Raw genomic sequence first — 24,324 nt, 5'->3', positions numbered from 1 at the left:
ACTTATAATCAAATGTACTCACACGTCACCACTTTAGCTTCAGAATATATCCCAAGCATCTAATAAGCTTTAAAATGCTCATCCTGGTCTAGTTTCTTCTTACCTCTCCACTTCCATGTGATCTCTTTGTTTTTTGCCTCAAATGAGCCACTTTCATCTCTAGGAGCAAACCAATATATCCATTCTAGTTCTAGGCACATAGCATTCTCCAAATATTTCCTCTTCTTTTGCTGCTTAAGTTCAGTTCATTCCTTGGGACTCAATGCATTCACATGAGGAACTCTTCCACTCTCGTTCCAATTTCTTCATTATTTCAAAGTTTGTTTGCACTCTTATCCAATGCATTATATAAGAACATTTTCCACATTGTGTCCCTATTCTGTGTTTACTAATCTGAGGTCTCATATTGCCTATAAACTTCAAATGAGCAAGGAACAGGTAACTCCTGTCTACCACTATGTAGTCAGCATCTCCATTGCTTTTGGCAGCATAGACAGTAGAGGTTCTATATATGTACATGCTTTGTCATTGCTTTTAGCAGTATGACTTCTCTGGCCAACGATGAAACAGACAGACATTTTTATATCCATCATCCCCTGAAAGTGCCTTATGTACCAATGAAAGATACATCTCATGATTTCAGTCAATGCATGTTCATCAGATAGGTAACTTGATAGACAATACCCTTGATTCCATTAAGAGATAGTGAGCTATTGCTTAAGAGACAATTTTATTTCCTTTGCTAACTAGTAACATGGATCATAATATTTCACATATAATACCCGATGAAACTAATAAAGTCAAGGGGAGAAAAATCAGACTAAGTTTAAGAAATGTTACTATGTTCAAAGATTTACTTGGAAGTAATTATGTAATAGTTTATCTCCTCTTGATGAATCCCCCAGTATGCCAGGACAGAAACTGAGCCCCTTACAAGGTTTATTCCATGGGACACAGAGCATGGGTCTAATACAAACTAATAGATTGGGGAAACTGCACCTCGTCTCCTCTGGAAGGATCATGTTCCCATCCTTATCAATGCTTTCATGGATGTGTTCATACTCAAGTTTGTGGCTGATGATCACATGCCTTGTATGGAGGAAGAACTCAACATGTCTTCATGAGACTCTCCTTCATGAAATCTCCCCCACAAACCCTATAACAAACTCATTTCTTAACATTTCCAGCTATCAAAATCGCATCTCTGGGAGATGATGATTCCCATCTGTAATCCTAGCTTCTCAAGAGGCTTAGATCTGAAGGTTTCATGGTTCAAAGCCAGGTTGTGATCCACTTAGCGAACATTAGCTACCCAAAGACCTAGAGTTGTGACTCTAACAAAAAAATGCTAAAAGACAGTGCCCAGACCCCAACATTAAGCTTCAGTATTGGCACAAACAGGACTGTACTATACACTTCAGCACAAGCCCTTCATTGCTGCCAAAGGGAGCCATGTTTCAGGAATTCCAGAGGTAATTCTAGGTTCTCAAAAGGGTTTATCTCCCCAGAGAGGGCAAGAAAAAGAACTTGAAGAAATAAGGAATCGAGCAAATAAGAAAGAAGAGGAGGTAATCTCTGGGCAGACCACCAGTGTTTCTCTGAAAGGTAGGGCTTCAGGTCTGGCCACAGGGTCACAGGGCAGTGGGCTGCCCTCCCCTTGAGAGATAAGTCTGGAAAACACTACGTAAATTCAAGCAGTGATTTTTTTTTCCCATGCGAGGAGAGGGCTGAGGCAAAGGTTTGAAATACTGTTGCATTCTATCAAGAGTAATATTACCTCAAAGAATAGGTAGTGACCATGTGTCATGTTTTGGCTTGTCTACATTTAGTCACCATTCTTCCATCAGGGCAGTAACTCAGGATGGAATATTGGAGGAAGCAAGGGCTCTGCTCTCACTATGGATATGGAAGAGGCAGAGCATTAAGTATTTTCTCACTACTCTTTATGGCAAGTCAAAGGACAGGCAGGTATTCTGGCACCCCAACCACAGGTGCTTCATGTTAGGACCATGAATTCTAAAGGAATAATTCTTAGCAGAAAGAACAGCGTGGGAGGAATTTCAATATCAAACTTTAGACTTTATTACCGGACTATAATAACCAAAACAGCTTGGTACTGGCACAAGAATAAGTCTGAGGACCGATGGAATAGAACTAAAGAGCCAGAAATTAACCCAGAGTCCTATGGCCACCAAATCTTTGATAAGGGAGCCAAAAAATAGAATGAAAGAAAGACAGCCTCTTCAACAAGTGGTGCTGGCAGAACTGGTTAAGCACCTGCAGAAAACTAAAGTTGGATCCTTCTATGTCACCCTGCACCAGAATTAATTCCAAATGGACCAAAGACCTTGAGGTAAAAGCAGAAACACTGAAAACTTTACAAGAAGGAATAGGAGATACACTAGGCCTCCTTTGTCCAGGTCGAAACTTTCTTAATAAAAACCCCAAAACACAACAAATTAAAGAAAGTTTGGACAAATGGGACTGCATTAAACTGCAAAGCTTCTATATGGCGAAGGACATAGCTAGCAAATTAACTAAAAAGTCTATAGAGTGGCAGAAGACCTTCACTAACCATACAACAGACAAAGGTTTCATATCTAAAACATATCAACAGCTCAAAAAAATTGAATCTCTCCAAAACAAATCTTCAAAGAAACAACCATCCCATTAAAAGATGGGTCAAAGACTTAAAGAGAAAATTCTCTGAAATAAGAATGGCCCATAGACACTTGAATAAATGCTCACATGTCTGGCCATAAAAGAAATGCAAATCGAAACAACTCTGAGATTCCACCCACTCCAGTTAGAATGTCCAGGATCAAGAAATCTAATAACAACAGATGCTGGCAGGGATGTGGCCAGAAGGGATCACTACTACACTGTTGGTGGGAGTATGAACTCATTCAACCACTATGGAAAGCAGTATGACAGGTCCTCAAAAGACTAAACATAGAGCTTGGTTATTCTGATATTGTTACAGTATCTTACCTTATAATTTTGTATATTGTATATACGTCTATTTATTTGAAATAGGAAAGAGAAGGGGAGAAAACAAGATGATTGGGAGGGATTGGAGGAAGAGAAATGGAGACAAAAACATGAAAGGTGTATCTTTGCGTGAGAAGTAATACACCTACTACCTGGCGAATGTAACTGTAATCCCCCTATACATTTCAATAAAAAAGAAAGTAAAAGAAATAAGAGGACCTGAAAGATGAAGACATGTGATGGTGGAAATATGTAGTAAAACAATCTTAAAAATTAAATTAATAATACCTGTATTTAGTAGAGGCTTTTAAGTGGGAAATATGGCTCTGAACTTTAAATTTTTCAGTTGATGCATTCTCAAAGAAGATCTTAAAAGAACAAATGAATGAAAATAGAAGGAAAGTGTCTCATCATGGCAATGTCACATGTGAGTCAGTTAAACTCATTCAAAGCCAGACATACATATTTCCTGTACACTGACCTTGAGAGACAGAAGAAATTATATAAAATAGACATAGAAAGCCAACTAAAGCAAAGAAAGCTTCATTGTAAACCAAGATATATATTCTGGTTAGTATCTATAGACTAGTTGGGAATTATTAAACAAAATGAGCAAGAAGGTATTTAAAATAACTTTATACAGGGGCTGGGAGTTTGGCCTAGTGGTAGAGTGCTTTCCTAGCATGCACGAAGACCCAGGTTCGATTCGTTGGTACCACATACGTAGAAAAAAGCCAGAAATTGTTCTGAGACTCAAGTGGTAGAGCTCTAGCTTTGAGAAAGTCCAAGGACGGTGTTCAGGCCCTGAGCTCAAGCCCAGGACTGGCAAAAAAAAAGCTTTATACGAAAATAAATGTAATATATGAATACGTACTCCCATATATATGGGCTTTAACTCTAATAGATGAGAATTAAAGATGGGGATATATATGCAATTTTTGAAACTTTCATGTCAATACAATATAGCAACTTTTCAAGGGAAAAAGAATACTAAAATAGGATATAGAGGCATGATTAAACTTTTCCAGGGACAGCGGTTTCCAGCAACCTCACTGAGGAAATACAACAAAGAAACAAACAAAAATGAAAGGCAAAAATATAAATGATACAAAAATGAAAGGTGACTTTTTAAAATTTCTAATAACAAAGGGGTATAAATGTTCAAGAAGAACTCTACTCACTACCTAATGAATATAACTGTTATCCTTCTATACATCACCCTCATAATAAAATACAATTAAAAATGAAAAGATCTAAAAACAATACTTAGCTACATCAAAGCTTGCCTGTCATTTCACACCTGACTTTTGTTGAATGTATGATTACTCTAAATTAAAATTTATCTTTAGAAGTGGTTCACTTAGACATTTGAGTTATTTCTCTAAGAACAGAAAGACATTTTACATATTTCAAAAATCCATTACTCAATTTAATGAATGTAAATTTTGCAATTTTCACTATTTTTTTCCTAAGAAGGTTGCTAAATATAGCAGAAAATCAAAGAAATTTTAAATCAAAACAACCAGCCCATCCCATGAAAGGGTTGTTTGCTTGTTTATTTTAAATTATACACAATGCCAATTCTCTCACGACTTTGTTTTCAAATATGTCTTATGTGGTAATTACAGATTATGCATTAACATTCAGAAGCATTATCAGAGTTAAATATTGCTTCTGCTACATTAAGACTCCATTGCAAAGCAATCTGACAGGGTTCTATACCTGTCAGGTAAAGTGTATACATATATCTGGGTATTCCAAAACAGCAAAAACATAAAATAAACCCCACCTCTTTCTTGTGTTGCTAGGCTGAAATATTACAAAGATATAAAATGAATCTATTGCTAAAACCCAAGTTTGTGAATTGCTTTTTTTTGAATGCCCTGATAAAGGACTTTGACCACTGCAAGCTCACAAAATAGATAAATTATATTGGAGCTGGTAAAAATGCATTGCCTCTTATAAATCAAAATGCCTTCTTTTGTAGGGCTGTGCATGGAGATTCTCTCTCCTACCTCTTTTCTAGCTCATCTCTGGTGTTGCTGACATTTGACAAGGAAAATATAATTTGGTTGAGGAAAAATAGATACAGATTCAGGTAATATAAACAGAATATATATATATGTATGTATGTATATATATTATCTAGATAAGAGTAAAACTGAGCCTTATCTGTTATGTAATTTTGATGGGTGACGCATGAAATGGAGGTAGTACCCAAACTGACATTAAAACACTGCAGCTACTAACCTTCAGGTGAATAGAAAGACTTAGAAACTTTAATTACAAAACTCTAGAGACATATACCATCTCTACTTCCTTCATCAGTGTATATCATGACATCAGCTGATATCTTTGTGGGTGAGGGATAAGAGATCTTTATTTTCTATACAGAAAAACATTCCTTAATACCGCTCTTAGATATTGATGATCATGACAGAAAGGCAACATGTTCAACAAGGTGTATTAATTATATTATGCAGCTTCAAAATAATAATATTTTCCTAATATGGCCTGTGGTTTTACTGCATTGTTTTTACTAATAGTAGGTAATTTTAGTTCTCTGATGATTCAACTCATTGACTTGAACTAAGGCCCTGGTGATCTCACTTGGTTTTTATTTAATTAATTATTTTTTTTTGTTTAATGTGGGAGTTCTGCCACTTCTGAATCAATTCTTAACAAACATTATCATTTCTTTTGTAGCTCCTGTCCTATAATTAAAGTGACATGGCTAAAACACCAATCCTGGATGAATCTGCATATTTGTTCATCTCCATACTTGCACTTATGGACGAGTATCTCAAGGGAAATCATGCAAATGAGAAACTTAGCTTTGTTGTGCCTCAGACATCGCTAAAGTCAAGCACTCAGAGCAGTCCTTCTACCACCTATGTATATACCTCTCCACGTCACCACACTGCCATTTAACTACTGCCATTCTCTTAGAGAACACTGAAAACATCAACATCACCAGAAACAACTTCTATTATGTGTATACTACCAGTTTCCCAGAAATGCTGGAAAAAAATGTCCTTTCACCTTTTCAAAGACAAATACTCTCAAAACCATCCTCTGCTAACCTAACATCAGTACAACCATCACACAAATTTAAAACCAAAATGAAGCAAAAGAAAACAAGCATCTTCCTATCCCTAATCTCTTTGGCAAATTACTTGCAATTTTGTCCTGCCTCTTCTGACTCCTTTTCTATATTTCGAGTTGTTTCTGATCCATTCTCCTGAGCATGACAGGTCTGTGTATAAGAGGAGCATGTTTCAATCTTTATTTCACTTCAGTGTCAGAGCTGCTGTTCACCACATTGGCCATTTTAACATTCTTGAAACAAGCTTTTCCCTGTCAGTGACTGATGATACCTTTGGTGTTTCATCTGCCACCCCCAAGATTCCATCTCCACCTCCTTCACAGGTCCAACCTGCCCTGCTCACAACCTCCAACTATTATATTTTTGAGGACTTGGTTTCCAGGCCCTCGATGAGGAAATTTGTCCATCTTGATGTAAAGTAGCTGACTATTCTAGATAAAACTGAAGATCTTTCAAGTCCCTTTCTTTGTGTTTTACATTCCATCTCATCCCTCCATCCTTCCCTCTTTCCCCTTTCCTTCTTTTCTCTTTCTCTCTTTGTTCCCCTCCCCCTTTCTCTCTTGTTTTAAGGGGTCTTCTTATATAGCTCAAATTGGCTTCAAATACATGATCTTCCTGTTTCAGACTCTCACGTACACTACTGAGATAACGGATCAAGACAATCTAAAAATTAGACATATCCTACAAAATTAAGTAAGGGAAGGGGTTGGTTGGAGAAGGATGAGTGAGAAGGTAAAAAGCAGTAACATTGATAAAGATGTATTGTATTCATAAACTGCTTTGTTCAAAAACAACTCCTTTGCACAAATACTTAGAGACAATAATAAAAAAGATAACAAGTAAAAGACTTTTTACATGAGCAAAAAAAATATAAAACTTGTAAGATCAAATAAAAAGAATGAAAAGCAGAAAGTATATTTAAATTTTCAACCTTGCTTATGAGGAAAATATACATATATTTAGAAATAACAGTGGGATAGATTTTTGCCTAATAAAATTAATATTTAAAATTTTATGATTAGTCTGATTTGCATTGTATATTTAGAGAGAACTTTTGAATATTACACATAGCAGTTTATTATAACATTTTAGAGGAAAATTTTATAACTCTACAAATGTGTTAAAGAGATCATCAAAAACGCAGGGGTGAAATTTATCACTTAAAAATGAAGTGCTGCTTAAGAATAACTGAAAAGCAACCACAATGTTTATAAATACAGAGTGCAGTGCATTGTGAAGCATCTATCTCAAATATGCAATACTATAATAAATAACAATGCTGTGGCCAATAATAAAAGCATGAGTAAGGAAAAAAAATTCAGCTTAGGGGAGCTTGTGTGGGGACACTGAAACTTATACAAAATATACAAAGCTAGAACATGAGCTTTCAAAAAGGAGAATAGAAAATAAAAGGAAAATAAAAGGAAAATAAGAGAACTTTGGATTCAGAACTAAATAAATTAGGAAAACAAATAGGAAAACACATTGCCTCTAAGGTAAGTTGTGTTTGGTTTTTTTTTACCAGTCCTGGGGCTTCAACTCAGGGCCTGAGCATTGTCCTTGGGCTTTCTCAAGGCTACTACTCTACCACTGAGCCACTGCACCACTTCCAGCGTTTGCTATGTATGTGGTACTGAGAAATCGACCCCGGTCTTCATGCATGCTAGGCAAGCACTCTACCACTAGGCCAAACTCCTGGCCCCTCTGAAGTAAGTTTATTGTACTTCTATATTGGTAGTCAGACCAAATGGTTATGTATATATATATGCCAGAGACAATGTCTACACAGTTATATCTATGTACACATACTTATATATAGGTGTAACCAGGTGTACATGAATTTACAAAACAGATGCAATTACAGACATGAACATGTAAATGTTCCTACCCATCACTGAATATGTCTAATAGTCCCACAGATGATTATAAATAAAGTGAACAAAAGTATCATTTTATTCTCTTCACTTTGTATGCAAAAGATACATCTTAAGCCCTTAACTAACAGATGAAATTAAACTAACAAATACAATTTTGTAATGGCTCTGGTTAAACTGGTTGAAATACTTGTAAGAAGATCAAATACAAATAAGTTTCTCTAAAATTAAGGCAAATTTAGTTAATACTGTATAACCACAATTACCAGTTTACATTTACAACATAATTGAGAAACTAAGAACTCAGTGACTTTATGTAAAAGTCATTGAAGCTTATGAATAAAACTTAGTTTGTCTTATTCAAAACTGTGAATAAATATGCTATATATATAAAACATTCATTTGGCTTTGTACTTAAATTTTTAATAAATTAAATGGTAGTTAAATCAAATCCCAGTGTATGATCACAATAAACTCATATCAAATTACTACTAATAATAATGACAACAAACTATTAGCAAGTGTTACCTTTCTACCTACACATACCTACAACTGAATAACATTTCATGTGGAACATGTACACATTTGAGCAAAAATTGTCTAGCCAGTCATTTTCGATTGAGCATGATTTAACCACCATTTGATAAAGAAGAATAAAATCACTAAGATCTATTCAGAAATGAAGTCTGATGCACTGTCTCTGTCATATTTTGACTTCTAATTCATCTGAAAACCTATGTACAGAAAAGCAAGTACTCACACACAGACATAAAGCTGAAATTTTCAAATAATACTCTTGAATACACATGTTAACATAGAACACCTCACTGGAACACATTATTGAGGATGTTGTTGCTGCTAATAATCCCTATGGCTTGTGCCTGTCATTACCTCCAAGCTATAAGAATTTTATGAGCGCAAACCAATAATAATGATATTTCCTTTCTGTTTTCTATGCACACCTCATTGCCTTACATTGATTTGCATAAGCAATTTCCACCCTGATAATTGGAGCCAAACATCTTGCTGTAAGTTACCTTATGGAAAAGAACAGTTAAATACTAATTAAGAGTAATCTTTCTTTATTCAATCATATTTTACATGCTATTGAATTTTCCTTATGGGTTGAACAGGAAGATGACTGGCTCTCTGACAGGAATCTCAGGATTTGAGTTTACATCAAGTTTAACCATGATCTTTGTTCATAATTCTAGTTCCCTGATGTTGACTCATAACAACATGAAAAATGATACTGCTGGATTAAAATCATTAAAACAATATTGTTTTCTTGGAAAAGAAAAGGCAATACTGCTATATTGGACATGACTAAACCCAAATCCTGAGCACAGTCCTAGTTCATGCTCACAGCTGGTGCTCTGGCACTTCAGCCACAGCTTCATTTCTGGATTTTTGGTTAATTGAGATAAGAGTCTTATGGACTTTTTCCTGTACTGGATGGCTTTGAACTACAACTTGCTAACCTCAACCACCTGAGTAGTGAGGATTAGAGGCATGAGCCAATTTTACATATTGCAACTGATATTTTTTTGTCCTTTGTGGAACTTGAACTCTGGGCCTGAGCGTTGTCCCTGAGCTCTTCAGCTCAATGCTCCCTTTGAGCACACAGCCCCTCTTCTGGTTTTCTGGTGGCTAATTGGAGATAAGAGTCTCACAGATTTTTACTGCTCAGGCTGGCTTTGCACCTTGATCCTCACATCTCAGTTTCCTGAGTAGCTAGAATTACAGGTGTGAACCACCTCACTTGGCTTTAAAATTTTTCCAGGAATAATAAATTAAAGTGATGTTTATGCAATTCTCATGTAACATTGATAAGCTTAGGCGCTATTAAAAAATCAATTAGAGCCCGGTGAGCTGGCTCACGCCTGTAATCCTAGCTACTCAGGAGGCTGAGATCTGAAGATCAAGATTCAAAGCCGGCCTGGGCACAAAAGGACCTGAGACTCTTATCTCCAATTAACATCTAGAAAACAGGAAATGGGGCTTGTCTCAAGGGTAGGGTGGTAGCCTTGAGCTGAAGAGCTCAGGGACTATGGCCAGGCCTAGGGGTATGGAGGTAGCCTTGAGCTGAAGAATTCAGGGACAGAACCAGGCCTAGTTCAAGCCCCATGACCCAATAAATAAATAAATAGGAAGATTTAGACAATTAAAACAAAACCAAATAACATCATAAAAAAATCCAAACTAAGAAAATATCTGGGGCTGGAGTGTGGCCTAGTGGTTGAGTGCTTGCCTAGCATGCATGAAGACCTGGGTTCAATTCCTTGGTACCACATACATAGAAATGCTGGAAGTGGTGCTGTGGCTCAAGTGGTAGAGCTCTGGCCTTGAGAAACAAGGACAGTGCTCAGGCCCTGTGTTCAAGCCCCAGGACTGGCAAAAATGAAAATAGAACCTTATCTGAATTGCTTTTAATTAATTAAATAGAAACAAGCATGAAAGCATAGGAGTTTTACTTTAAATCAAAAGAACAAAATAGTATAAACTGATTTTGATTTCTTGTTCCTATGTATTTTAACCACAAACAATACTAAATATAGATAAAGAGTCATGTTGATATATACATATATTGAATAATAAGATCTCTAGTAAATGAAAAACATACAAACCCTAAATTTGTTATAATGGGTGCTAATGTCTAACAGAGAGAGAAATGAAAGGAAATACTCATTTAAAGAAGGAAGATTTCCAGGGCTTACCAAAAATCATGAAGAAGTTGTGGAGAGAAAGAATAGGAGAGTGGGGAGAAAAATTTGAGTAAGCTTATATTCCAGGATGGGAAAGTGAACACCACTAGTCATAGAAGTTTGTTCCAGAGAAGAGATGACGGAAACGGGGTAAAACCACAGTGCCTTCTTCCCTATTGTCCCATCACATTACTGTGTGGTTACAAGAAGGTCATCACTTTCAAGTAATGCAAACATGAAACAGATTAGGAAGTCCTTACTGCTAGCTTGTCCTTAGACAAACTACTGATGAAGGCATTTGGGAATGTTCATGTATAGATGGTAGCTCAGGTGCTAATTTTAAGAATTACATTATATTTAAAAACTGGTCACTATTGCATTTCCCAGACTCTGCTTAAGCCCAAAGAGGTAATTCATTATGTAGTTTTCTTAACCAACATTACTGAATCATTATCAGGACAAAATCCCAGGCTGGAAAACCACACAAAGCTTACATTCCAGATATCCTGTATAGAGCTGGTCTTAAATCAAAAGCTATTTAGGCAAAATACTAGTTAGATTCCTTTCTCTATATTGACTAGTACACCTGGAGGATTGACCCAACTGGGGAAGTAAAATGAGGATTCTATGCTGTGTGCACATTAAACAAACGTTTTAAATTATTCATCTAATCGATCATTTTCAACAAAAGCTTTCCTATATTTTCCCCAAGTTTTTTTTATTCTAGACATTTAAAAAATTTTTACAAAATCTAAAAGTTAATAAATTTGAGACACATTGCAAATATAAACACATCTGATATAACTCCATCAACTCAGAGAGGAAAGTGAAGATTTGAAATCCCAACCAATGAGACTGAATTGGATGGACTGTGCTCATTTTCTCTCATCAGACATCTTCATAAAATTCTTGAAATCAGCTGCAATCATTCTTCTTTAACTATGGAAATATTCTATGGTCTTCAACCCAATAAACAGAAAGGGATACATTGAGGAGTGGATCGTTTTTGCATCTCCACAAAATGATCCTGAAGTAGTGCCAGTAAAATTTAATTAATAAGACAGTCATGAATAGGCCAAGTGTGTCAGGCTGTCCATTTATGGTCTACAGTAACAGAAGCCAACACAGAGATTTGGCAGATAATAAAGAATAGCCTGCAGATGCTCAGCTGGGGTAGGAGAGAGAAGGCATGTCAACATCAGGAGGGAATGGAAGTGAAACTGAAAGAACTTCCAGGATACTGCAGGAAGATCAGAATAAGAATATTAGTTCCCTACAGTAGCCAGATTTCCTGGTTTCCTGAAATCTGGCAGTGATATTTCTCGCCTTTCGTCCCACACCCCATCCCAGGTTTAGAAAATGTATATCATATACGCAATGTTGAATCCAGTCCTTTTTGCAAACATAGAATGGTTTTGCTTTTATAACTGAGTTATACACTAGTAGTTTACATTGAAAGGATATAGTATCATTGAAGGTAATTAGCAATAGTAACCTATAGTTTGCAGGCTACCCCTTCCTGGAGTCCCCAAATTGGCACTCATCTATGGGGTTTCTGATTCTCCTCAAGGCCACTCTCCCAGATACTTCAGCAACATCAGACTCATAAGAAAAATCAACTCCAGATTTAAGTAGCACATGCACAAATCCTGACCTGAGAAAATAGAAGCCATTAACTAAAAAACAACTCTAAGAAACTTTAAGAATATACAAATGCCATTTAAAAAGTTTTACTTTAAACACAAAAAATGTACAGAACGTAAAACAAATGATGAAAAGAAGTTGGTAAAAAATCTCATGGAAATATAAGTGGAAGTATGAAATATTCGTAGCAAAAGCCATTACAGATGACAGCCGTGTTTGACAAACTCTATAGTATGGCATGCCTAGCCACCTACTATTAATATTCACATGGTTACTCAAGAACAATTGGTCAGTTACTGTTGCACATCTAGTTTGTGGTTTTCTCTTCAAATTCAAAAAGCTGCCACAAATTAAAAATACCAAGTAAAACTAGTATAACTTAGACTACATTAAATAAATCCTAGCTTCGGAGAATATGAAAGATGGAAAGAATCTGGGAGAATTTAGTCTTGCATTTTACAACTATAAGGTCAGGGGCCAAAGCAGATTTCATGACTTTCAGAAGGCTCAGCATTAATTAAAAGTAGAAGGAGAACTGGTTCTCTCTTCTTATTCTATTGCCTCCAGCATCCCCAAAGATGCCTGCAATTATTTTGTAAAATGGGTTATACAGAACAATAAGAATGTAGAGTTGGCAAAAGTATAATTATTTCTGTGTTTAAATATATATTATGTGTGATAGTACATGTTGCTTATGCAAAAAACTTTTAAGCCTCTAGCTTTAACACCTCCAATTCAAACATTTATACTAGAGCTTGCTGCTGTGAGAGGCAGATATGAGAGGACTCATGGGTTTGAAGACAGCTCCGGAATACCCTAACTTACCTCAAAATAAATCAAGGCACAAGTGTGGCAAGCATGAAGTACTGGATTTTAAGGGGCCCTTGTTCTAATCACAGAATAGTACATTTTTAAAAAGAAAAGCAAGGAGGCCAAAGAAAAAACCCTAAAGCTAGTTAACTAGTGGTATCAGGTCTAATATATAAATGTACTGTATGTTTGCAAAAAGTAGTCCAGGCTTAAGTAATTGGTAGAAATAGACAACCATGTATTAGGAGCCTCAGTATAAAACATGGGTGAATTTTCATCATAGAATTTTTCTATATACTTTGTAATAGATGACCTAATGAGTTTACGACTACTAGAAAAAAAGTTTTCCTTACAAAAATCTCTAGGATACCTGCCTGTTGAGTAACATACACATTGTCATACAGAGTACTATACAGGGCCAGGAGTGTAGCCTACTGGTAGAATTCTCACCTAGCATGTGTGAAACCCTGGGTTCAATTCCTCTGTACCACATACACAGAAAAGGCCAGAAGTGGCTCTGTGGCTCAGGTGGCAGAGCACTAGCCTTGAGCAAAAAAAGTGTCCAAGGACAGTGTCTAGGCCCTGAGTTCAAGCCCCAGGACTAGAAATAATAAATAAAATATAAAATAATGTTGAATCCCTATTTAAATATTTTTATAAGTAAAATGTGAATTTTATAAAATAGTTCTCAGAAGCCTAACACTTTCTTATATTTATATACATATATATGCAATATACATATATATGAATAAATATATGTTTGTATATATTATGTAATATTTATTTAATAAATAAGTAATATTTGCCTTATTCCCCAAAGAGCATAAGGTGGGCCATGAAAATATGCAAAGTTGCAGAAGAAAACAAAATTTGGGAAAACAGTAGTATAAGATAAACTGAGAAGAATTTGCCATTTTCATATCATTTTTGTGTAACATAGGCTGTATCAATTCTGGGCACAGAGAAAAGTAAAATGAAAGCAGAGTGTGAGGATGAAGGAGAGGAGAAAAGGATGCGTATGGAAACACACTATGTGAAATTTAGAATATCTATGCCTGTGAACCTAACCTTGGATCTGTGTGCAAACAACCAACTTCCATTTGTCAACACAGAAATACTCTCTCTTAATGTAAAAACAATTAACAGATTTTTTTTTCCTGAGGGAGGTAAGGGCTGACAGCCCAGATAAGCTCCATCAACAGCTTGTAAACCAAGACTCCCCAGAGCCTTACAGAGAAGAAGCTTATTAATTTCAACTCTGTGACATGAACTGTCAGGACTGTTCAGGAGGTCATCTCCAAAATGTACCCCATACATCTTCATGCACAAGAGATGATAATTTATCACCTAGACATAGGGATCTACTGTAAACTCATCCAAACTGCTGATGATACACTAAATCAGTTTGAGTGATGAGGATAAATAAAGACGCAAGCAGAGGACTGAGGGGAACAGATCTATCTGATCAATGAGCTGTCGCAAGGCAAATGGAATGCAATGTTGACAAAGATCGAGTCCCTCTGCTGAAAATTAGCCAAATATGGTACCACATCATAAAAACCACAAATACAACCAACTTTCAAATGGAAGTTGAAAGCCATGGGAAAATATGTGCTAATAATAAAACTGAACAGGAGGAGTCAGTAGAAAAAAATGTGTTGAAATTAATATATTATGTATAGCATAGAAAGGATGACAAGATAAGAATGAAAAAATATCATGAAACAATAATTCTTTCCCATTAATAAGATAACTATGGTTATTCAATTTGCTGAGCAAATCTAAACACAGGGATGAAGAAAAACAATAATAAAAAAAGAAATATACAGAAAATGATTTCACACAACTCACTACCAGGAAATCAAATTCGATTTGTGTTGCCCCACCAAAGCTCTGATATTTTCTGAAGCTGTCATACTATAACGTTGATGGTGAAAAACAAAGGAGCGGGATAAAGAAAGACATTCCTTGAGATAGTTTATATTCATGCAGGGCACTCCTTGAGAAAGAAAGATTTCCCCAGCTATGTGATCAGAATAGTGCCTTTATCACTTGACAAATAGGTTCAATGGATTCAGTGATTCTGAAGGTGTCCCTAATGGAATGAGCTGATTAAAGTCAACTCCAGTCCCTGCTGAGAAAGAAATCTGTAAAATATTTTCTAAGGGAAATTATTCCTCAAGAAACATGTATTTTTACGGTTGCATTAAGGATATACAGTTTGTCATAACATATTTAACTCTCCCTTTGTGTTTTTATCATTCATTGTATGTTGAGTAAAGAGAGAATTATATTACTAAAATATGACCTGATCCCAGATGTAGTTTATTTAAATTTCCAAATGAAAAGCTTACTAAGAACAGATAAGATTGATTGCTCTCTCTGTCTTAGCATAATTGTATTTCAGGTGAACATCAATTTACTTTAAAGGACACTTCTAAGTAGCAGAATGCATCATAAATAATTCATCAATCACAGCTATGAGAAACATGATTTACTCCAACAGATTCAAGGGAATAAAAGTTCCATTTTTTCTATATTTGTATCTACTTTAAAGAGTTTAATAAGTTTCAAGAATATAGTCTTAAACTTTATTTTTTAAATGCAGCCTGAAAAAAATGTTGCTTCTTTCTTCCTACTAACATATTTCACTGAAAAGAAAACAATTATCACTGAACAACTAACAAATCATGTTTATCAAGAGCAAAACCACAGTGATTTAAAAGGTATATATCTGGAAATTATCCTGAATATTTGGTGATTACTGTAATTCTAGATATACCAGTATTCTCATACTAATAAACATTTAAATGGAAGAAAAGTATATGAGATGTTCTGAAAGTTTTACTTGGATTATTTACAATATAACATATGTGAAATTACTTCAGTTTCAAAAGGCAAGTTAAACAGGTTTTAAATTTTATTGAAATTATTTTATTTTAACCTGATGATATAGTTAATCTTCTATCCATAACTTTCTTTTCTAATTTATGGGGATTGTTGCTTACCTTACAGGACTTAAAAATCTTCAATCATTCCAGTAACTTGAACATTTTCAGAACAGTCACATATCTTTAAAATAAATATATTCACATGGAAAAGAGTAAAAGAAATTAGAAAACATTTTACTTACTTGCAACCCTCTCTGAAAAACTGAATGGCCCATAAAATTAGCCAGCATTCTTATTAAAGCAGCACCCTGTAAGAAAGAGCATTAAAAATAAAAGAATTTTAGCCAAGTATGGTTCTAACAATATCGTATGTCAATAAAAGTAGTCTTCTTCATTCTATCTAAAAGTATTTAATAAAAAAGCATGAAGTGATTATTTATCAACTCAAAATTACATTATTTTGGGTGGATCTAAAAATTTATGAGGGCAAATTATACAATCACAAAGTGGAAATCTCTCAGATAAAATTCCTCAGATAGTAATAATCTGTAATTCAGGAGTAATTACAATTTCCTTAAAAATTATATATAAAACTTCTCTGATTCTTCTATTACAAACTCATAATCTTATGAGGAAGTATAGGCATATTAATAAATATTCACATCAGAATACAGCTCTGAAGTGGAAAACAGAGACTAATAGCCACTCAAATCACGACACTGCCTATTAGTCACCGTGATCATGGGAAAATCATGTCCATTTCTTCTCTCTTTCTTTTGCTTACAACAAATAAAACATATCAGTTCTACTCATTGATTGTTCTGCAACTCAAATGAATTAATACATGTAAAGCAATTCAAACTGGATCTGAAAAATATTATATACTATAGAAGTGTGGGGTAATATATCACTCTGACTAATGATCTTTATGCCTTAAGATGAATTTATATATATAAATATGTAATATATATTATCAATATAAATAACTAGAACCTAAAAATGCTAATTTAGAGGAATTTACCTATACATGAGATCCATTATTATTATATTAAAGAATAGGATCAGTACAAAAGTTATGCATGTCATTGAGATAAAATAATCCAAAACTGTATTTAACACTGTATAGGACTTTGGTAAGCCATGATAATCACAGATCTGTATGTGAACTACAGCAAGCCTTCATTGAGGGAAATGACACAGTTATACCAAACTGCTTCCACTATGGAATAATGGATATGGAAGAAGAGAATATTTAAATATAAAATATGAAAATTCCTTTATCTCTACATCTCCTACCACATACTCATTCTAAATGTACTCACTGAAGTAACTCATATAATATTTTTCTTTCAAATATTTAATACTATGTATTAATAATGCATGTTAGTGAGGTCTGTGTGGAAGTTCAATACGGAATACAAGAAAAATTGATCTTTACTGCATGGTAATACTAAGACTACATGAATCAATCACCATTAAATCAATGTCTCAAACTCTTAATCACCACCAAAATGATTCCTTGAATGTATATGTTAATCTCATCCAGTAAGTTTTTTAAACATCACATAGAATGCAACGCCTTTCCAGATATATTTTTCCTCTGATGCCCTCTTGTCTTAACCCTTTTCTTTTGTTTTCTCATCTTTATATTCTGTACACTTTGTAAGTCCATAAAACATAAGCATTTATGATTCAATTTGTGGGCCAGCTTAGAATTCTCTTTAGAGACTCTCAGCTCTGCTCCTTCAATGTCTAGACAGGCTCTCCTCTTATACATTTTTCAATCTAATCTACCCACCCTGAGGGTAGACTCTGTCAGTTCTGCAGCAAAACTAACCCTTGCCACCTAGGGAGTGAATTTAGAATCTCAAACAATCAACTCAAACTTCCCCTCAGCACAGAATAACTATCTTCTGATGATTTAAGTGCTTCCCTCTAGGTAATGATGAGTGGGTCTCTTGTCAGGCCATAAAAACTATCAATTTGGCATGGTCTGATGACAAAAGAATACTTTCTAATCATAAAGAATGAATCCATTTCTTCCCTGGGTTAAGTTGGAATAAAGTGCTGAATGGAAATAAAACCTAGAAATACAATCAAGATTCAAAAATTCCCACTATCACCAAACACATTACTCCTGTTATATTGTGTAATTCAATTAACTTTTAGAAAATTTGTCACTCGAATATTTTAATGCTCTCAGAAGCAACATACCCTTTTCTATATTTAATTAGCCCTTTCTTTCCAAAGCTGCTTTTTAATCCTTATTATATAGGATTCATGGACAGATGGGCTTGCCAACTGGGATCATTTACCCAATGCAAACTAGCACCTACTATGAGCGGCATAGAGTGAAATTCACACCTCATCACAGAGGCATAGCTCATGGTTGATGACTATTATGAAAGAAAACACTGAATCCAAATTCAACATGTCTTTAAAACATTTTTTCACCTTGCTAACATTGTTCATAATATTGGAACCCGCACTTTCTTCTTATTCAAACGTTCAGCCCCAAACAAACAAACCAGATATTTAGACAACTTGACTAGATCTATAAGAAGTATTTATAATATTTTTGCATTTTTTAAAAATTTTAGCTCAAGAAAGATCATCATAATATTTGTTAAACTAAGGATCAGAGACATAGAAAGATAATTAAGATACTACTTAATATCATTGAAGAATATCTGAGTGTTCATAAGCACACATTACTAAATAATATTCCATCAAACCATGCTTATTAACTCCATCTTCTAGTAGTTTATTTTCATATTAATTTCTACCTATTTTAAAATTTTCTTTGCCATCATTTGAATGCATACTCATTGCAGAGACAGTATACAAATGAAGAAATGGCAATGTCCTTTGGTTTGGCACACATAACCTCTTCTTGTTTCTGGGTTACAGGGAGTGTTCCTTTACTGCAATCAATGTGTGACAGAAATAACCCATCTATATGGAAATTACATTCTTTAAAAATACTATTCATTCAAATATATCTTTAACATTGAGGTGTTAGTATGTTCAATATCCTGCGGAATGAAAATAGAAATGATACAAGTCCTCATTCTCAATGACTCAAAGTTTCAGGGGAGAGAAGAGGCTCAAAATAATATTAGACCAGTGATAGAAGAAGTCTATTGTGTTTCAGAAACAACAGGAAATAGATCTATAGGGATGGAGAGCTCAAAAAAGTGGCATTTTTCTTATCTCTTAAAGGATGCACAATCAGATGCATCTATGATATGGCAGGTATGGACTTTGTATGGTCTGTCAGGGGCAGAATTTGATAAGCACTGAGAAGGGAAGGCTGTATGGATAGCATCAGACATGGGCATCACACAGTGGGAGGTTAGATAGAAAATAAGATTGAGACAGTTTTACAGAACTTTGAGTTACAGGGCCTACGAATTTAGATTATACTTAGAATTCCAGGGCTAATTTTATTTTTCAAATATAGTCATATTTGAAAATGTAAGCTTTGAGGAGTAGAGAAGAATTGCAGAAAGAGAATGAAATAGAATGATACGAATGGAATTTCAGACAAGTTTATAACTGAAGACATACATGGGTTTGAAGTGGGTGAGAAAGCCAAGGCAAAAATGCTGAGGAAAAATTAAAAGAGAATCTTAGGTCTTTCCATTAATTTTCTATAACCTAGTCTTGAGTACCCATGATCAGCATTCAATGCATACTAGTTGAGGAAATAAGTAGAAAAAATGAAATTATAGGCAAAAAGAAAAAGGCAAAGCAGGTATCAACAGAATCATAAAAGATGTGGAAATTTGTCAGATCTCAAGGAAAATAATAGCCAAGAGAAGGCCATGGTATGTCACATTTAACAGAGAACTATTGTGATAGACTTGCTAGTGTAAAGTCAATGTGAAAATCAGTGAAAACAGAAAGAAGGAATGACATAGCACAGAGCAAGTTTCCATGCAATATGTCTGCCATCTTCTTTTCTTTTCTCCTATTTTTTCTTTTCTGTTTTACTTTTTAAATCTTTTTGCGTACAGGAGAAAATTCTAAGGCTCTTTGGTGAGAGCTTAGAAACTTATAGAGGAAGATTGCAGAAAAAAAGTCTTTTCTGAGAAAGTATTGATGTAGAAAACATTTTCTTGTTTTAAAATAACAGTATAATAGGCCTATTTAGCATCTGAGGAATAGTAAATGAGAAAGCATGCGGGTAATCCTGAATATATCCCTCAATCACAAATGGACTGAAAAGCAGGGAAAGGGAGTAGAACAAGAGAGGAAAATGAGGGAAAAGGAAAATAAAATTAATCCCACACAAGAAAGAAAAATTAATGCCCAATTACTCCAGCTACCCATGCTTAGAACCTCCAAGTCCTCTTTGATTTATTATGTCCTGAGGACAAACATTATCCACTTCTTCATGGCTACATTACTGCACAGCCTGTTAATGACAAGCACAGATGTGTTTGTACCCCCTTGATCCAGCCTATGGGCCATATCAGATTCATATTAGTAATTACTTTAGAAACATAATCTTAGCTCAGTCATCTTAGATGATCTTAGTGCCTATGATTAAAATGCAAGTTAGAAGAATAAAGACAACTATATATTTTCAGTTAATAATAAAAAAACTAACCTATTCTTGTGATAATTTAATTATTAATTAAAAAACAGCACTCAGTATAGTGTTTGGTATTATTCAGAAAAATTATGAACTATTCTCATCTTCATTATCAGTGCTATAGTCATAAATAAATTATCTCCATAGCCCCTAAAATCTTCAGTTTAAAGAAAAGTTTCCTAGGTAGTATTGAAGAGTATCCACCTATTGACATTTTCCCCATAAAATCACATAGTCAGTTTCTACTCTAGTTGAGCTCACTAACGTACAAGCATGTAACCATTCTCATGTAGTCATGCACCTAAGACCAAACACAATTAAGTCCTATAATTCACCAACAGTGGGAAAAAATGTGAGGAAATTTCCCACCACTGTCTATGTTAGATGGGAAATTCAATAACATTTTAACAACAATTATTCTATTAAAATTAGTTACACTGGTACTTTGAAAAAAATAAATGAAAATGACTTGATGGTCTTTATATTGCCATTAAAACCATTTAATAAGACTTAGCTTTCATTCAGAAAACACAATATGTGAGATGTGTGTTTTGAGACACACAGGTATGGTAAACACGTGCCTGTGATCCTAGCTACCCAGTGTTATAAATATACTCTCCAAACATAATTAAGGGAAAAATAAAAATGAAGAATTATCTCAGAAAGGCAAATTTTACTTCTACAGAGGAATTCATGCACCCATCCACCAAAAATCTCACTCAGAGCAGGCAGGCTTCTCAATATTTACCCATAATGCAGCATGTCCTGTCCCTCTGCTCACAGTGATTGAACTCAGGCTCACCATTTGTTCGTGACTGGCTACTTTGAAGAAGGTATGTAAATTAAGTAAACATTATGAAACTTTGAAATAAGATTAACAGTACACAAGCAATCTAAAAGTAGCTGTGTCCTCTGTTATTTCTGGAACAATCTGAGATATGTCTTCTGAGGTGTGTATTAAGTCCAACTTGGAACAACCAGTTAGGAAAATTTGTTACACTTCAAAAATATTTCCTTTCATTTCTGTACTTGCTAATACTGTATTACCAGAATAGTCAACCAAATCCCAGCTGCCAGGATGAAGCAGGAACCTGTAAGTCATCCATTTTGGCAAAAAAAATATGGCTTTACTCACACCAGGAAGCATATACAGCAGCAAAGGTAATGTGAGTAAAAGCATGATTCTATCTGAAAAATAATTCTAGCTAAATGAGCTAGAGTCCTAGTTCCAGTCACACTGCTGGCCTAACAAGCACAGGTCTCTTTTTTCCATTTCTATTACTGCCAAAAATATATAAAAATAATAATAGATTATATATGCAATATATAATAAGAACATAATAAATATCGGGGAAATGGGATCCACGAACATAATTAAGGGCATCCTGTAAAAAAACATACCAAAAGGTGAAGCGCTATATGCATTCTCTGTGGATGGTAATAAGTATACACTCAATTCCATATGTTGTGTGCAAAACCAGGATAAGGTAGGACATGCCTGAAACCCAATATTATGGAAGGTGAGGCAGGTAAGTCATGAGTGCAATGCCAGCATGGTTTATATGATATTAGGGCTCTTCTAGGCTTTATAGCAAGTCCCTGCCTCAACATTATCTGCAAAAGAACAATCTTATATTCAAAAGCATGAGGAAAAGAAAAGATAGGTAATGCAAAAAAAAAGAAGCAACTAATTAGCATAATTCAAAAGTGATCTGGAAAACTCATATAGAAATACAGGAAAATCCATAGAAATAATGTACACAGTTACTAGCAGAATGCAGTTCAGTTATTATCCAGCACAAATTCAATACACAAAAATCAGCAATCAATATATACCATTAAAACCTAATGCAAAAATGTTAAGTTTCTAGTGAGTCCCATTTGTATTTTCAAAAGCAAACATACAGGCAAAACAAGACTAAAAAAAAGACAGTAAGGAAAATTTCAAAACACCCATCGAAATGTACATAATTTAACCAAGCAGTAGTTCTTCTAAAAATGCAGACATGCTTTGTGTTGCTTACAATGGTAGAAATACTTGTTACAAACATGGCAAATATTCCAAAATTATATGCTTCCAGAATACTTTTTCAGATAATGTCTTGTTTTAAAAACTAAAATAGTAAAAGACAGGAAGAATCATCACTTTTGATAAGCAACATAGGGAGTTATAGCTGTTGGATATAACATAAAGATTAGAAGATTAGTATAAGAACTACCCAACTGATAGCAAACGGATAACAGTATCATATGCCAAAGGAAAAAATGGCAGGGAAATTCAGTAAATAATAGTGGGATTATTGATTATCTAAACAAACATTAACTTTTGGAAGTGGCGCTGTGGCTCAAAGGTAAGGCCGTAGCCTTGAACTGAAGAGCTCAGGAACAATGCCCAGGGTCAGAGTTCAAGTCCCATGACTTATTAACTTACAGCTGATATGAACATTTAAGGAAACAATAATAAATATCTAAATGAATCATTAAAATATCAGTGGAAAGTCAAAACTATTATATGCTTTTCTTTTTGAATTGTGGATGAAAAAATACACTTAAAATAAAAAATAGGAACATAAAAAAGGAAATATATGTACTATATGTCAACATAAAAATGTGTAAGTAAAAGATATCACAAATTAAAAGGTAAACTGCAAAGCCAGATGCTGGTAACTCACATCTGAAATCCTAGAAAAATTAACATTTCTATACTACTGAGAGATTAATATACCAAAAAATAACACTAAGTATTTGAATGGGAAAATAATCATCTCTATAAAATGTGCTTGAAAATGTTGAATTTGGAAGACATATTGGATTTATGATGCAGAATTTGTTTTTGACTTGATAAGACAGGTTTAGCCAAGTGGTAAGAATGAAAGTATAATTACAATGATTTTGAAAGAAGAAAGAAACTGTGGGTTTCTACCAAAAAGAATAATGATATAAAGAAATAGTCTGGCAGATCTAAGTCAAGGACTTTTTTACTAAGATCAAAATACTACATTTTCATGCAGATATGATTATTTGAATACAGTGAAATAAATGGGTGAATCAAAAAAGGAAAGAGAGAGCAGTAAGTGCAATCTGAAGAAGACAAGAGACAAAAATCCAGCAATCAGCAGAGGAACTGGCCTGTATGATAACATAGATACTATCAGCTTCAATGAGGAGCACAGGAAGCAGCACATGAGAAATGATGGGTGAGATGTAAAGATTTGTAGGTAGAGAAGAAGACCCTGTCTTCCATCCGTTACTTCAGTGAAACAAGAGCCACATTGGTACATGAGGGTGAGGAACATTAAAGTAGCATAGCCACCGAAGATGAAGAAGAAAGTAGATAGTCACTGTTTTCAAGAATGACAAATTGATTTGGGAATTATAAGCATGTACCATATGCCTTACCTGTACTTTACAAAGCAAGTCTGAAGACACATGAACGTGTCTACTGAAACATGTGTTTCTGCTAGACACATGCAGGAAAATGTAAATTTCCAACATTATTTCTGATGTCTAGTTCTAATTTTAGTAGTTTCTAATGGACAAAAATGCAAACAAGCTTAAGCCCATGAATACAAAGATATGTTTACAAATCTTCCTTTTTGTGTAATGCTTAGGAATAATGATAAATAAAATATGAGTATGAAATAGAAGAAATGAAACTGTGGGAGAGTGAGCTTTCCATTATATAGCAATTATCTGATTAAAT

At 34.6% G+C, this 24,324-nt stretch overlaps 1 protein-coding gene across 1 annotated transcript in view; it reads right to left on the bottom strand.

Annotated features, from left to right (window-relative positions):
- Trhde (thyrotropin releasing hormone degrading enzyme) overlaps window positions 1–24,324 on the bottom strand; it is a 346,217-nt gene that overhangs the window by 86,902 nt on the left and 234,991 nt on the right. The window contains exon 7 of the mRNA XM_090328261.1: window positions 16,264–16,329. Coding sequence (XP_090184387.1) covers window positions 16,264–16,329 — 66 coding nt within the window. The remainder of the gene's footprint in view (window positions 1–16,263; window positions 16,330–24,324) is intronic.

This window comes from Megascapheus bottae, chromosome 2 (genome assembly GCF_031878675.1).
Source record: "Megascapheus bottae isolate mThoBot1 chromosome 2, mThoBot2.hap1, whole genome shotgun sequence".
NCBI classification, from domain to species: Eukaryota; Metazoa; Chordata; class Mammalia; order Rodentia; family Geomyidae; genus Megascapheus; species Megascapheus bottae.
Note: the sequence above shows the minus strand (reverse complement) of the source record. Positions and strands in the feature narration are given on the sequence as shown.